The 18,063-nt window shown below is 38.2% G+C and overlaps 1 protein-coding gene across 1 annotated transcript in view; it reads left to right on the top strand.

Moving 5' to 3' along the window:
• Positions 1-18,063, top strand: part of LOC126262610 (ADAMTS-like protein 4) — a 775,764-nt gene that overhangs the window by 714,540 nt on the left and 43,161 nt on the right. Inside the window, exon 11 of the mRNA XM_049959365.1 lies at positions 6,396-6,572. Coding sequence (XP_049815322.1) covers positions 6,396-6,572 — 177 coding nt within the window. The remainder of the gene's footprint in view (positions 1-6,395; positions 6,573-18,063) is intronic.

The following is an 18,063-nucleotide window of genomic DNA, read 5'->3' as shown; positions in this document are numbered from 1 at the left end:
TTTATTCAGTAAGAAAGATGAATGTATCTCACATTTAAGTAAGTTTGCCACAATAAATTATGAGAAAGGAGAGAAGCATTAGAATCTGAAATACACAGAATGTATTCAGTAACTGATATAGGTTATGAAGTAGGATGGTTTTACATAGTATGAAGAACAATTTTGTACTTGTTAATTCTGCATTTTTTTGTGTCAGTAATATAACATATGTTTTCATGATTATAGCTATTTCTCTTTGAAATATTCAATTTGGCTAAGTACTTTAAGACACACATCGTGTTTTTTTTAGTTTTTGATGTGAATAGTTTTATTTTAAATTAATTTTAATTGTTTTTTTGAAACTTACCATGTAGACAATAGTGTACAAAATTACTTGTGTGCTACATTTATGTAGGGGACAAATATGACTATACCTGTCCTGTTATCCATGTTTACCACTACAAACAGCACCTCACATGCATGCAGCATCTCATCATTCCACTAATATTCTTTTATTTGTGAAGAGCAAGATTTAAATCTCTGTATTGCCTCTCTGATCAATTTTGCAGTGGACTTCCTGGATCACTTCAGGCCTGTGCTGGGAATTTTTATTCAACAAAAGTGTGGCCTATTCCTTTTCCTGTCCTTGTTAAATCCACACTATGTTCCATTCCTGGTGACCACATTGTCAGCAATTTTTAAACACTAAGAGTCAGTAAAACCTTTATCGTCATGAAGCTACCTTGAACAAGACAATAGCTTTTGTTTCCATTTCCAAATTCCACTTTGACCCTCCTGATACACAGCTGCTGAACTTGAACAAGTTCTTAAAACAATACAATGAGAAATGGCTGAAAAACAGACATGGGGGCTGCTTCAGAATGAAACATTCATTCTGCAGAGGAGTTTGTGAAATGTGTTTTACTACCAGATTGGTCTTGAAGACATATCATCACTTCTCCATAAATAGAAGGAAAGTCCTGGCCAACTGAGGCTTGGAGTTAGAGTGTGGTGAATAGTTTTGGCATCGAGGTCAGGTCATTGGCATGCGATATAATGAACAAGAACATCTCTCTTACTGACAACCAAATTCCAAAAATTAAATGTTTCCATTTTGGATCCAGTTAAATAACAAATTAAAATGGAGCCAACTAATTAAGAAGTTCAGTTTAACACATTTTACCCTAAGAAGCATGTCTCTCTCTGTTGAACTAAATATGTGTGTCAACTTTTTTTCATATTTTTAATCCTTGTTACTTATGGAATTATTTTTAGCAGTGGTACATCCAAAGTAAGTGAAATGTTTACTTAGCAGAAATTAGCAGTAGGAATATTACATAAAGTACATAATCATACATCTTACAGAGGCCTTTTTAAAGGCCTTAGATATTTACACTCATTTCACAATACAGTTACTCCTCCTTTGTGGATTTGGTTGCTAACAATAAAAATCAGTTTCAGGTGAATTAAAATCTATACAAAAATAATTTTATGTAGAGTTTACCTACTTACCTAAATCTTAGTTTGGAATTACGCACTCTGATGCAAAAGTATAGAACAAGCTCTCATAATGTAACATTAGGGGAAAAAAACTAACTCATTAGCCACTCTCTCTACAAATTATCTGAATATCTAGAGTCAAGGGCCGAAAAAATTCTGCTACGTACACACCAAGTAGCAATGGTGTTTTAGTGTTGATACAGATTATGTTTTGTATGATTCACTTGTATTCTATTAACGGTTTGACTTGTTCTACATCCTTAAAATTTTTCCTTCACAGTTCTATGTCTAGAATAATATGAAGGATTGAAATAAATGAAAGAGTTCAGAATGAAATATCATTAGAATATGATATACAAACATCACCTAAAGAACCTGCTTTAAACTTGCTTTCTATGAAAATGGAAATGTCGTGTGGATATGGCCTCCCGTCGGGTAGACCGTTCGCCTGGTGCAGGTCTTTCAATTTGACGCCACTTCGGCGACCTGCACATCGATGGGGATGAAATGATGATGATTAGGACAACACAACACCCAGTCCTTGGGCGGAGAAAATTTCCGACCCAGCCGGGAATCGAACCCGGGCCCTTAGGATTGACAGTCTGTCACGCTGACCACTCAGCTACCGGGGCGGACTCTATGAAAATAAAAGCAATAAGAGGAAAGTCAAGATTTTCTTTCTTCAAACCGAAATTGTCTTCCAATGCCTATGAATTGATAATTTGCTTAACTTAATATTTATACAAATAATTTAGAAGTAAAGGAGACCACACACTGACTAGCGGAAGCGTTGAGTTGTTGACAGGCACGCACAAAAGAGAATGAAAATTGGCTAACTTTTGGGATAAATCCATTGTCAAGCTAGAGTACACACCTTCCTTTGTCTTCCTTGTTCCTTTCACTCCTTCCTAATGCATGTCACCTTCATCTTGGGCTTTTGGTACCTATGCATCACATGCCTAACCCATGCACCTGCCATCATTTCCTCCCACCTTCCTACTTAGCAAACCTACTTCCACCCTCTGAGTTGCTGGCTACTTGCACTCAATCCCCTCTTTCTGCCTCATGCCTCTCTCTTCCTCTACCCACCCCACATAACATAACCCCCACCCCACCTTAGTCTGCCTGCTGAAAAGCAGTCCTGGCATTGTCTGACCAGCACAATGTCAGAATGTCAGGGCACAAGTGTGTGTGTGTGTGTGTGTGTGTGTGTGTGTGTGTGTGTGTGTTAGTATTTGCAGATGATCAGTTATATAGAATGAATAAAAAATTACTGGTTTACCTGTCACATCAAATTCAGATGATGACTGTCTCATCATCATTGTCAGGCTTGAATTAGCAAGGCTCCCAGTTTTATTCCCAAAGGACAGCTTATGATTGGCTGGATTACATCGTGACAACAACAAAGAAGTGGCGCCCTCTAAGTTCACAGATTTTGTTTGCGCTCTCTTTCCAGCTTAGCTTGCAGCACCATCCCTCGCATCAGGGAGTAAACTGCAAGAATTCTTCCTCTGTGCTCTTTCTTTATCATGTGCCCACTTCCATCCATTGTGATGTGCATAGCTGAGGTCTTCGTTGGAGTTCTTTTCTCATAGACTAATTTCAACTGCTTCTCTGATCACTGAGTCTCAATAGGTTGATGTGTGAGCAAGTATTCTCATTTTCTCAAGCAAAATATTGTACTTATCTGATAGGTTGTGCTCTGCCATTGCTGATTTATCCAAATACCTGTATTTCAGGTGATGCCAATGCAGCGAATGGCGACAGTTCATACAGACTGGAACTGCTGCCATACTTGCGAGTGGATCTTTACAGCTAGACCATTATGTGTACAGGAAACAGATGCATACAGACCTGTATCGTAATGGGTATAGCTTTCACCACCCAGCTCCAAAGAGAGCTATGCTGAACATGTTAGTGCACAGAGGCAGGACTGTTTTGGACAAGAACCACCTCAGCTCTGAAATTAGCAGCATTATGTTGACATTCAAAAGGAATGGGTATTCTCTCTATGATATTAAATCAGCACTGTCAAGGAAACCAAGATAAAATGTCATTTAAACATGCCAAGAGGACCAACAAGTACTGGACCTTCCATCCTGCAGTGTAGCATGATCGGTGGAGTCCTAAACAGGCAAGCAGTCAGATCGGTCTTTGGATGACCCATAAAAATTAAAGAAATGCTGCAACCAGTTAAGGTTAATCCCGCCCTGAGAGTGCCAGGAATTTATAATATTCCTTGAGTGTGTGGCAAAAATTGTGTGGGACAGTCTATATAGACTGTTGACAATTGGTGCATCAAGCATCACCATCACCTTAAACATGGGTGTCTGTATAAATCAGTGGTGGCATAGAATAGTCTGTTAAATACGCACAAGATTTTGCTTGAACAAATAAGAATACTTGCTCACTTGTTGACCTATAGGGACTCTGTGATAGGGGAAGCAGTTGAAATCAGAGTATGTGAAAACGACTTCAGTAGAGACATGGACTATGCTGTTAGTAACACATGGAAGCATGCACTTAATAAGGAAGAGCACAGAGGAAGACCTCTTGCACTTTACTGCCTGAAGGGAGGGATAGTGCTAGAAGCAATTCTGGATAGAAAGTGCAAACAATATCTATGGATGTTGAGGACACCACCTCAGAGTGCACCATTTCTGTGTTGTCATCTTGGTAATCCAGCCTACCAGATGGCATCTTTTGGGTATAAAAGGGGGGGAGCCTCATCAGTTCATCACAGTCAATCTTAGCCACTGATGATGATGATGGAGGCAGTCATCGAAAGTGTGGGATTTTATATGAATTTTATGCAGCAAGTAAACTGAGAACTCTTTATTCAAAGACTCCAATGCAAAAAAACTCTGTAGCCATCCAGAATGAAGTACTCTCTGTAGAAGCTGCACAGATATCTACTCAAATCTTGATCATATTTTTAAAATAAATTGACAGAAAAGCAACTTACTTAAACTGTTCAGAAATGTAAAACTGCCATGTAACAAAATGTAAAAACATAGTATCCTACAATCACAATATCAGTGACTTAGCAGCTCACTTGTACAGATACCTGGATGTAGCAGTTTTTCAGGATATGAAGTGGAATAATCACATAGGCTCAGTAATAGTTAAGGAACAGGGCTGATTTCAGTTCATTGGTATGCTATTGGGAAAATGCAGTCCCAAAACAAGACTGCATGCAAAACACTTTTTCAACCCATCGTAGTTGAGTATGGCATCGCATCAACAGCAAAAAGGAGTAACTTGGGATACTGAACATGTACAAAGAATGGCAGCAGTGTAGGTCACATTTATTTGACCCATTAGAGAGTAATGGAACTACCTGAAAAATTAAAATTGATTGCTGGGCCCAATATGAATTGTAACCCTTGCTTTTCACAGGTAGTGTTCTACATGAGCTACTCAGGCATGCTGCCTGACTTGATTCAAAGCTTCAGTCTGCTAATGCTTACCTCCTAGTTTAGAAACTGCACAGACTTGGTTGTATGTCTGGCAAGACTAGTACTCTTGCAATAAAAGACATAGTAAAAGAATGACAAGTTGCATCATTTGAACTTTTACCAGAACACTGGTCCAAAATACCTCACTTTCTAGGACACTGACAGGAGCTGTAGTAAAAATGCACATGCCTGTTCTGCAGTTTCATCACAGTATCTTTTCGCTGGCTTTCGTACTCAATTTGCAATTTTCTTCAGTATTTACAATTTTTGAGGTTTTCTCTTTTACACATAATACAAAATATATCCAGCTTCCTCTGTAATTAATTATGTACTCATTATCGAATTGGATGATACAGTGTTAGGCTTCATTCTATCCATCCTGTCTTCATGACTTTTCTGTGGTGTCATACAAGCGTCTAATACAAGTACCATTATATTTTATTTTATTCCAGTTGATTCCCAATTACTTGGTCTCATGGCTGAGTGGGAACTCCGCCCATTGCATTTAATTCCTGATGATATACTGACCTAACACAATCTAGAGTACTGCCATAGAAAAACCTTACTTACCTCCTTAAACATTTTTTATGCTGGTTATTTATCTGTAACTATTTTATATTTTGGTATTAAACTTTGTAACACAGTTGTACAGACAATTTTCTATCCTGCAATGCTTACTGTTGGAGTCATCAGTATACAGTTTGTTGACAGGCAGACAATTGTTTTCCCTGATGGCTTTTATTCAGGGTATTATGTATAGATGTGAGATAACTTGACAAAACGTTTAGTTATAAATAATTTAGGGGAAAGGAGACCACTCACTAAATAGTAGAGGTGTTGAGTCATCGATAGACGGCTAGCTCGTTGGCTCGTCAAATGATTCCTTCCAAAAGCTTGCAAAGTTTTCTTTGTTTTTTGGGTGCCTGTGAATGGCTCAATCCTTCCGCTATTCAGTGAGTGGTCGTTTACTCCAAAGTTATTTATATTCTGACATAAATTTCCTTACAGTATAAAACATCTAGTTTCGTATTTTACACTCTTCAGTATGTCAGCAGCAGAAGTTATGAGCAGATGTGCCACAGAATTAATTAAATAAGTTTGTTCATCATTCGTGTTCCCCTACCAGATCAAATTAAAATTTGTGGTGAGCAAAATTTAGTTGTAATTAATTATGAACAGCTTGGAAACCACAGTTACTTGCAATCAACATATGTTCATATGTAGAAAAAGAGAGCGGATTCCCAATTACACTTCTGATTTTCATGAGTTGGGAATGCCTGGTGTGACCCACTTACTGAGGAAAAATTTAAAGTGGCTCCTTTAAACAAAAAAGTGAATTGACATGATACCTGCTGAAGCCTGATCAAATCAAAGACTTCAGTCAGACAGAGAGGGATGTTAATTCTTTTTAATCATAAATTAAAATAACATGTGATTGTTATTTCTTTTTGTTGATAGTGTTCATGTGGCTTGGGCCGACAGACCAGATCTGTGATCTGCATTGCGACTATTCGTGGGCAACAAAGAGTAACTCATGACTCCAGCTGCCCCCACGGATTAAAACCACCAGCTGAGCGCAACTGTCAAGCCAATACTTGTCCATCTGAGTTATGGTTCACCTCTGACTGGTCACAGGTAATTTATAATTTCCAGAATGTTACTATTTGAACTCTAGAATTAGAAATTACTGGCGTCTTGCTTGTGCTATAAAATCTTCGTTTATCTACAGAACTGTTCATGCAAAATTAGATATATATATATATCACTGCAGATAATGCACAATTAAAATCTTTGGAATCCTTTGTGATGGTCTGTATTTAGTCTATGAATAATATTTCTGCTAAAACTAAAGAGACCAACATAATGTTCATTGTCTGTTTGGATTCCAAACAGACTGTTTCTGTATGCCATCAAAGAACAAAACAATCTCTCATGGAAATTTAAGACCAACAAAAAAACTTTACTAAACTATGAAAAATCTATAAAAGAGGAAAATGTCAGAAGACTGTACCCTTCTATAACAAAATAGCTTAAAGGGTACTTATCCATGACCAAAAAATGAGTTTTCACATGTTTTTCAACATAATCATTTTTCTAGCCATGTTTGTGTCTCCAGAGGGTCTGCTGGCAACTTTAACCATAGTGTGTGGCCAAATGCCCTTCCTGAAACCGGGATATAGTTCTCAACATGAGTTAAGAGAATTGAGTGTAGTTCCCATGCTTTACCTAAACTGTAGCTGCTGGATATCTGGAAAAAACTGCATTCCTTAAAATATTATAGAGCCTCATTTTGATGCACTTTTTCTACTGCTCATATTAAAAAGACAAACATGAAGTTCATCTGAATGTTAGTAGAGTCATATGTACATTAGAAGAACCCTGAACAAAATAAGTACAACATATTATGTCCTCTTCAAGAAATGCGTTAATATTATATTTCAAGGTTCAATAATTAACTGTAGTTTTTTCATCATCATCAGTGGAAAGGAACAGGAAACCACCACTGGAATCACTTCCCTAGATGCTAATGCAGTGGATCTCTCTGATGAAGCTTCCCCCATGACAAGACCTGCCGTAAGGCAGAACACAAAGATGTTCTGACTGTCTTAGATAGGTTACTCCTAATAGCTGCAATGTTAAAACCTCATGATCTGTAAAATAAAAACCAGCCTGTAGTATTTTATCCAAGCAATGGAGAGTCTTTTCCGTTTATGAAGAATATTGTCCAAATAAATTTAAAGTGGGTGCAGTATAGACCATTCTGACAATATAGCAGCATATAAGTGGAGATACTATTATTAACCATTCCCAAGCTGCAGAAAATCAGTAACAGTAACAACAAGGAAAATCTTAAACATTGCTGTCGGCAACAGTTTTCAATGGTGATACTTAGCAGGTGTTGTATCTTCCCCAATACCCAGCTCATTGGGCTAGTTATTGGAGACAACTATCTCAATGAAGCACAGTATCTACAGCACCTATGGAATCTGTTGTCATGGTACTTGAAGGATGTGGCCTGACGACAAGGGTTCAGTGGGGTGCCAACTGCTATTTGGAGGGGGACAAGCACTGATTATTTGGGGGGGGGGGGGGGGAGGAAAACAATTCACTGATTTTGTTAATATGAATTAGGTATAAATCTTTCACCAAAACAAATATCAATATAGATAGTGTGGGAAGGTGCTTGGCAGTCAGGGCTATGTTTGTTTATCCTTCAAAGAGAAGCAATCTGGCGGCTTCCGGTGACTAGAGGAAGCAGTGTGGTGCTGGTGTGCCCGACTCCCACTTCCACTTTATTATTGAGCTTATGTGGAGTTGTTTTGCTGATCTTCTTAGTCTCTATTTTGCCATTGTGCCTCTGAGGAAAGTTTAGAGTCATTGCAAAATGCTGATGAGCTCTCAGAGCATTCTTATGATACTTTAACTGCAATAATCACAATGATCAAGCAAATAACTTCCTGAAACAGTTCTTTAAGCCTGCCACATGAAGCATTAAGTAGTCTTCCAATAGAAGATACATTACGTGTTGTACTCTAGTCATAATACTTCAGAGCATTTTGAACTGTACATGATGCCTGCACAAGTTAAAATTTGCTGTGTGTGTCTATCCAAAGCAGCCCTTTCAAACATAAAGTAACTGGAAGATTTGTTTGCGAGAAAGTAACAAATGTGTTTTCACGATGTGATAGCCACTTTAGATCCCTTAAACACTTTCAAACACTCCTTTCTTTAAATCTTCTTTCACGAGACAATACTTTATGAACAGATGACATTTGTGTATATTTCATTCTGCCTGGTATTTATCTTGGCTGTGAGAGATATGGATCTTGCAAAATTAGGTTTTAGAGTAATCATTGGCGTTCTTCTAACAGCACGTCAAACAATTCTGCAGCCCTAGGTTTTGAAAGTGCTGCTTTTAGAATGTTTCACTCTGTATGCATTAAAATTGGGATTCTGTGGAGATCTGGCCAGTTTTTCACATAATCCAAACACTTCAATAGTGATTGTTGTGTAAAAAAATTGCCTCAAAATTTTCAAGCCACTTCACACAGCCCCAAAGAGCTGACTGCCATTCTTCTGTAATTGAGCTCTGTGGATTCAATACTTCACTCACTGTTTTCTGGACCGAGTCACTGTTTTCCCTGAAATATTTCAAAGATTTTACCTTCACAGGTGTGGTGTTCCTGCTATAAATATATAAGAAAAATTAACACAAAGTTTTTAGTAATAAATTGCAGTTTTCTCACGAGTAATTAAATGAGATTATTGCAATATCTGAAGCAGGGAACATGGTACTATTTCTTGTATACTTACCTTGAAAAGACTGATACTGATGACAGTTGTTGGTTACGATAAATTTTCGTTCTTTTTCACAATGACAGTCCTGGATGTCCTTTTTGTCAGTTATATACATGACATGGAATAGGTTTAACACTTTCTGAATAAATTTCAGCATCGATGTTAAATAATATTGTAATTTATTAACAAATTTCACTTCAAGCAACTAACATATGGGTCACAAATGTTACCCTACAATAACTATGCAACAACTAACTCCCTTTGGCCTAAGACTGGCCGTTATATAGATTCTTGACAATAAATCATACTTACGGTATTGTTATAATTGTCATTACATGAACTCTCACAATTAACAAAAACTTGTACAAAATAATTTATATGTGATAACACATTTACCAAATAATAAAAAATTATTTTGTAATGAAAAAGATTTCCTATGATTATGTTTGTAAAGTAAATCCCTTTAATGATCAATGTATTATTTAGGAATAAAGGAGATGACTCACCGAAAGGCAGAAGTGCTGCGTTGTCGACAGGTGCACAAACAAAAGGTACAGAGCTTTGCTTTGGTAGCTTCAGAATGAAATTCCTCTCTCAGGTTGTATGAGAAAAAAAAACACACACACACACGTCTCTCTGTGCTTAGTCGACTGCCAGCTCTTTCCTGGCCCATGGTTGGGGTGTTGGTGATGCAGGCAGGGGTGGGGTGGGAAAGTGGGGAGCCATCTGTGGGCTATCTAAGGGTGGCAGACAGCTGGACACGCAATTTCACAGACTAGGGCTTGAGATGGTAGGACACGAGTAGGTGACATGCATTGGGTAGGGGTACTGGGACTCACACATGCACATGCCCCCCCCCCCCCTCCTCCCACCACACACACACACACACACACACACACACACACACACACACACACACACACACACACCTGCTGGTGGCAGGGAGTATGCAGACGGCACAGGTTGTGAAGCAACCATTGAAATCTCAAATTCTAACATGTGCTCTGGCCACTGCTAAACTGTCACCAAAAACAAGGTGGACCACACAATGGGGCATTGTGCAGCAGATCACATGTGAGATTTCAGTGGCTGCTGTACAACCTGTGCCATCTGGATCCTCCCCACCACCACCAGCTTTTCTCATCCCCTGTTCCACTACCCCTGCCCAATACTTGTCAGCTCATTGTGTCCTGCCAGCTCATATCCTAGTCTGTGAAATCATGTGTCCAACCATCTGCCTCCTCTACCTGCACCCCTAGCTAGCTCACAGACGGCTCCCCACTTTCCCTTAAGCGACAGCTTGAGAAAGGAATTTCATTCTGAAAGCTAGTGAAGCAAAGCCCTGTACCTTTTGTTTGTGTACCTATCAACGATGCAGCACTTCTGCCTTTCGGTGAGTCGTCTCCTGTATTCATAAATAATTCATTATTCTCACACAAAACTTTCTGTACATTATTATAGCTTTAATGATTAATGTAGAAATATGTTAGTTTTCATCAAAAACAAATGCTCATTCTAATTACTTACAGTAAGATGAAATACAATGTCAAATCTCTATCATTCTGTTCAAATAAATGTGCTACAGTGCATATGTAATGACCACATTGTTCTGTCATCTTGTTAGATTCTATTAACGTACCTCATTCTGTAAGTCAGTTACAATTCCCAACATCTTTACACAATGATTAGTGTAAGTTGAAAAACAATACATGGTAGCAAAAATACATTCATACAACAAAACTACAGTGTGTCAGGATGTTTATTAAACAGACATATTATATACTTCTGTTGGTGAAATTCGCTCTGCTATGTTACATACCTCTTTGAACCAAACACAAAGCCTTTGAACTTTCAGGTTCATCTTGTTGACACCAGATGGCAGAACAACATCTCTGTATATGTTTTTCTTTTTCGTGGATTCCAGAATTGTATTTGAAACAGCTTTTGTAGTTATCAAGACATCACACAGTGGAGTATAGCTTCTTGAAACTTCCTGTAGTGCAAAATCCAAACAATGATTACTGCAGTGGATGTAACAGCTTTTTGGCTGGTCTTGAGAAGGATTTCCTTTACTCCCTGGATCCAGACATATTAGTCATACAGAAAAACTTAAGGGGAGTTGATACGTTCTATGCCGACAATGTTAAATTTAGTGACTTGGCTTGGTATTTCAGGAACCACTGTAGCCATTGATGTGAAACTTTTACAGGACATTAAACTGTATGTTCTGAGTCTACTGAAGTACAATAATTGCATTTCAGTCACTGCTTTTGGAAATACATTTTTTTATTGTTGTTGTTGTTATTTTGGTCTTCAGTCCTGAGACTGGTTTGATGCAGCTTTCCATGCTACTTTATCCTGTGCAAGCTTCTTCATCTCCCAGTACCTACTGCATCCTACATCCTTCTGAATCTGCTTAGTGTATTCATCTCTTGGTCTCCCTCTATGATTTGTACACTCCACGCTGCCCTCCAATACTAAAGTGGTGATCCCTTGATGCCTCAGAACATGTCCTACCAACCGATCCCTTCTTGTAGTCAAGTTGTGCCACAAAATCCTCTTCTTCCCAATTCCATTCAATACCTCCTCATTAGTTATGTGATGTACCCATCTAATTTTCAGCGTTCTTCTGTAGCACCACATTTCGAAAGCTTCTATTCTCTTCTTGTCCAAACTATTTATCGTCCATGTTTCATTTCCATACATGGCTACACTCCATACAAATACTTTCAGACATGACTCCCTTACACTTAAATCTATACTCGATGTTAACAAATTTCTCTTCTTCAGAAACGCTTTCCTTGCCATTGCCAGTCTACATTTTATATCCTCTCTACTTCGACCATCATCAGTTATTTTGCTCCCCAAATAGCAAAACTCCTTTACTACTGTAAGTATCTCATTTCCTAATCTAATTCCCTCAGCATCACCCGACTTAATTCGACTACATTCCATTATCCTCATTTTGCTTTTGTTTATGTTCATCTTATATCCTCCTTTCAAAACACTGTCCATTCTGTTCAACTGCTCTTCCAAGTCCTTTGATGTCTAACAGAATTACATAGTCATCGGCAAATCTCAAAGTTTTTAATTCTTCTCCATGGATTTTAATACCTACTCAAAATTTTTCTTTTGTTTCCCTTACTGCTTGCTCAATATACAGATTGAATAATGTCGGGGAGAGGCTACAACACTGTCTCACTCCCTTCCCAACCACTGCTTCCCTTTCATGTCCCTCAACTCTTATAACTGCCATCTGGTTTCTGTACAAATTGTAAATAGCCTTTCACTCCCTGTATTTTACCCCTGCCACTTTCAGAATTTGAAAGGGAGTCGGTAATTTTCATATCCGTCAACACATGCTTTCTTTGGGATTGGAATTATTATAGTCTTCTTGAAGTCTGATCGCAATTAAAATTTTGTGTACTTTGTTTGTACGTTATCCTAAATAATTTTAATTGTACATAACATTATGTTCTTCTTTCAGTTCAGTAGACTCAGGATATGTATGTTATTACTCCCTGAAAATTTGAATACTCTACTCGAAATGGTTTTCTGAGATTTAGGGAAAAATGCAAGAGAAAATGTAAATTTTCAGGAATGGTTTCTAAAGTTTCAAAAGACTGTACCTCACTTAATATATGTTGAACTTTTAATTTTTAGTCACTCAGAAGCACCCTGTACCATACTGTATATCATGCTCTTGATCTTTATCCAAGTTATCTTCTTTCTAGACTCCTTAGTGGCCAACTGTGCTGCATACTCTGCTTTATCAATGCGAACCTTGTCCATCCGTTCAAGTTCTCTGGTGGAGTTTGCTCTAGTATTAATTCCCATATGCTGTAGCACTTTCACTCTACCAATGATGCCATCATTAAAAGCAATAACAGCATCACTGACCCCCAACTTTAGTGTCTTCATTCCAACTAAAGCATTTTTTGGTAAGTGAGTCCACATAAGATTATTGAACAACTCATTGGGATTTTGAGTATGACCATGCAGACACTTATTCAGTAATTCAAGATTTGCCAGATCCCTGTAAATAGGTTTTATATCCATGACTGCTGCTGCGATGGATGTTTATTACTGTATGAACTGTTGGAGTACTGGGCATTGCGGTAATTGCACCATGAATCAGGTCCAGGAGGGCAAAGGTGTGTACTGGTTTTTCATCAGTTGACAGTCTGTGGAAGAAGGTAACCCATACTGCCTGCTTCATTTTTAACAAATCCTCAGTATTATTTATAATGACCATCCCATAATACTGCTGTAGTTCATCAAATCTTTTGTCTGTCAGCCTGCCTCGTATGGTTTTACCAGCAGAAAGTTGCTTGTCTCTGAAACTTTGTTTTAACTTCCTCAGCCTGGTACCCATCCTCCTCTGAACATGACCAACACATTCCAGTTTTGTGATAATCTTCTCACCATAAAGCTGAGTGGCTACTACATTGTTATATGCTTTTGAGTCTCCATCACCTAAGAAGTTAGTGTAACATACTCCCCTTTCATTCACAGATTGACTAAAAATTTTAATAGCTGCAGAGGCATCCCCACCACCACTTATTCCTTCATAATTTCTGTCATTGATATGCCCTTCTTTATTCCCTGATTTACACTTATAACAGTGTTTGGTTAAAATCTGGAAATCTATTACCTTTCCACACTGGTCATCATAGCAACAGAATTCTTAGAACTGTAGCTGCACTTCTGCAAAGTGCCATCAAAAGTTACTGGTATGTCAGTCATACTATCATTTATTTCAACAGCTTTGTTTGCAGCACCCTTCATTGACTCACATGCAACAGATTCCACAGCAGCTCCAATAAATCCTGCATACTTGTCGATTTTACAAGGTGGGCGTGGCACATTCATCACGGCACACATTGTTTCTACTGCAGTGTGTCCTTTTTCAATAGCTCTCAACCCATAAAACAATCCAACATTTACTTCAAAATAATTATATTTACACTTATCAGAATTCCAAAATGAATGAGTATATTCACAAGTGGCACAATTAATGATAAGTTTCCTGTCTAGTCAGGTTGATACCTCTCTGTCTTCATGTAAGCTAACTTGCCCTCCACATATTTTACAACACACACATTCACCTAACACCCTTGTTAGAATGTGCAAATCTCAGAATATAACCTAACCCACCATTTAGATCACTTTCGTTTTGAGAAAACTGTGTATGACAGCGTTTTATTTTAATCTTCAAAGCACTAATGGGTGTTTCTCTAGATATTGATGAGTTTGCCTGTATTTCATTTTCTGTAACTTCACATGCCACATGTTGAACACAATGTTTCCTTTTATTCAAAAATCTATTACCATGAAATCCACATTTTTTAAAAACGCTTTGTTTTGGTGTCATACTTTACTTTTTGAGAGATTTACCAATCTGTGCATCATTTTTCCTCATAAAAACGTTAGCACTTCAACATACAATGCATGTTTATACTATGAAACGATACAATACAGTTTTTGACAGTGCTACCAATAAAAACACTTAATTTAACCTTTATAACACAGCAATCCACAGCCTTCCACATAAAAATTACCGATTTTATTAGCTCTTGAAGAAATGCACATAAAAATTTTAACATTTTCAACAGGTGTGGATTGTTGTTGTTGTTGTGGTCTTCAGTCCTGAGACTGGTTTGATGCAGCTCTCCATGCTACTCTATCCTGTGCAAGCTTCTTCATCTCCCAGTACCTACTGCAACCTACATCCTTCTGAATCTGCTTAGTGTATTCATCTCTTGGTCTCCCTCTACGATTTTTACCCTCCACGCTGCCCTCCAATGCTAAAGTTGTGATCCCTTGATGCCTCAAAACATGTCCTACCAACCGATCCCTTCTTCTAGTCAAGTTGTGCCACAAACTTCTCTTCTCCCCAATCCTATTCAATACCTCCTCATTAGTTACGTGATCTACCCACCTTATCTTCAGCATTCTTCTGTAGCACCACATTTCGAAAGCTTCTATTCTCTTCTTGTCCAAACTGGTTATCGTCCATGTTTCACTTCCATACATGGCTACACTCCATACAAATACTTTCAGAAACGACTTCCTGACACTTAAATCTATACTCGATGTTAACAAATTTCTCTTCTTCAGAAACGATTTCCTTGCCATTGCCAGTCTACATTTTATATCCTCTCTACTTCGACCATCATCAGTTATTTTACTCCCTAAATAGCAAAACTCCTTTACTACTTTAAGTGTCTCATTTCCTAATCTAATACCCTCAGCATCACCCGATTTAATTTGACTACATTCCATTATCCTCGTTTTGCTTTTGTTGATGTTCATCTTATATCCTCCTTTCAAGATACTGTCCATTCCGTTCAACTGCTCTTCCAAGTCCTTTGCTGTCTCTGACAGAATTACAATGTCATCGGCGAACCTCAAAGTTTTTACTTCTTCTCCATGAATTTTAATACCTACTCCGAATTTTTCTTTTGTTTCCTTTACTGCTTGCTCAATATACACATTGAATAACATCGGGGAGAGGCTACAACCCTGTCTCATTCCTTTCCCAACCACTGCTTCCCTTTCATGCCCCTCGACTCTTATAACTGCCATCTGGTTTCTGTACAAATTGTAAATAGCCTTTCGCTCCCTGTATTTTACCCCTGCCACCTTCAGAATTTGAAAGAGAGTATTCCAGTTAACGTTGTCAAAAGCTTTCTCTAAGTCTACAAATGCTAGAAACGTAGGTTTGCCTTTCCTTAATCTTTCTTCTAAGATAAGTCGTAAGGTTAGTATTGCCTCACGTGTTCCAACATTTCTACGGAATCCAAACTGATCTTCCCCGAGGTCCGCTTCTACCAGTTTTTCCATTCGTCTGTAAAGAATTCGCGTTAGTATTTTGCAGCTGTGACTTATTAAACTGATAGTTCGGTAATTTTCACATCTGTCAACACCTGCTTTCTTTGGTATTGGAATTATTATATTCTTCTTGAAGTCTGTGGGTATTTCGCCTGTCTCATACATCTTGCCCACCAGATGGTAGAGTTTTGTCATGACTGGCTCTCCCAAGGCAATCAGTAGTTCTAATGGAATGTTGTCAACTCCCGGTGCCTTGTTTCGACTCAGGTCTTTCAGTGCTCTGTCAAACTCTTCACGCAGTATCGTGTCTCCCATTTCGTCTTCATCTACATCCTCTTCCATTTCCATAATATTGTCCTCAAGTACATCGCCCTTGTATAAACCCTCTATATACTCCTTCCACCTTTCTGCCTTCCCTTCTTTGCTTAGAACTGGGTTGCCATCTGAGCTCTTGATATTCATACAAGTGGTTCTCTTCTCTCCAAAGGTCTCTTTAATTTTCCTGTAGGCAGTATCTATCTTACCCCTAGTGAGACAAGCCTCTACATCCCTACATTTGTCCTCTAGCCATCCCTGCTTAGCCATTTTGCACTTTCTGTCGATCTCATTTTTGAGACGTTTGTATTCCCTTTTGCCTGCTTCATTTACTGCATTTTTATATTTTCTCCTTTCATCAATTAAATTCAATATTTCTTCTGTTACCCAAGGATTTCTATTGGCCCTCGTCTTTTTACCAACATGATCCTCTGCTGCCTTCACTACTTCATCCCTCAGAGCTACCCATTCTTCTTCTACTGTGTTTCTTTCCCCCATTCCTGTCAATTGTTCCCTTATGCTCTCCCTGAAACTCTCTACAACCTCTGGTTCTTTCAGTTTATCCAGGTCCCATCTCCTTAAATTCCCACCTTTTTGCAGTTTCTTCAGTTTCAATCTGCAGTTCATAACCAATAGATTGTGGTCAGAATCCACATCTGCCCCTGGAAATGTCTTACAATTTAAAACCTGGTTCCTAAATCTCTGTCTTACCATTATATAATCTATCTGATACCTATTAGTATCTCCAGGATTCTTCCAGGTATACAACCTTCTTTTATGATTCTTGAACCAAGTGTTAGCTATGATTAAGTTATGCTGTGTGCAAAATTCTACAAGGCGGCTTCCTCTTTCATTTCTTCCCCCCAATCCATATTCACCTACTATGTTTCCTTCTCTCCCTTTTCCTACTGACGAATTCCAGTCACCCATGACTATTAAATTTTCGTCTCCCTTCACTACCTGAATAATTTCTTTTATCTCGTCATACATTTCATCAATTTCTTCATCATCTGCAGAGCTAGTTGGCATATAAACTTGTACTACTGTAGTAGGCATGGGCTTTGTGTCTATCTTGGCCACAATAATGCGTTCACTATGCTGTTTGTAGTAGCTAACCCGCACTCCTATTTTTTTATTCATTATTAAACCTACTCCTGCATTACCCCTATTTGATTTTGTATTTATAACCCTGTAATCACCTGACCAAAAGTCTTGTTCCTCCTGCCACCGAACTTCACTAATTCCCACTATATCTAACTTTAACCTATCCATTTCCCTTTTTAAATTTTCTAACCTACCTGCCCGATTAAGGGATCTGACATTCCACGCTCCGATCCGTAGAATGCCAGTTTTCTTTCTCCTGATAACGACGTCCTCTTGAGTAGTCCCCGCCCGGAGATCCGAATGGGGGACTATTTTACCTCCGGAATATTTTACCCAAGAGGACGCCATCATCATTTAATCATACAGTAAAGCTGCATGTCCTCGGGAAAAATTATATTTTTTAAAAAAAGATAAAATGCTTCCCATGTGATTTTGTAACTGGTATATACAACATTTTATTCAGAAAAATTGCAAATTTTATAATGAGATAAAAATTTGAAGATCTGAAAAAAAAAAATTTCTGTTCTAACTCCCCTTAAGTGTCAGCAGAATGTACACAAAGAGGGAACTGCAC

Source organism: Schistocerca nitens, chromosome 6 (assembly GCF_023898315.1).
Source record: "Schistocerca nitens isolate TAMUIC-IGC-003100 chromosome 6, iqSchNite1.1, whole genome shotgun sequence".
Lineage (NCBI taxonomy): Eukaryota > Metazoa > Arthropoda > Insecta > Orthoptera > Acrididae > Schistocerca > Schistocerca nitens.
The sequence above is the reverse complement of the archived record's forward strand: the minus strand, read 5'-3'. Positions and strand labels throughout refer to the sequence as shown.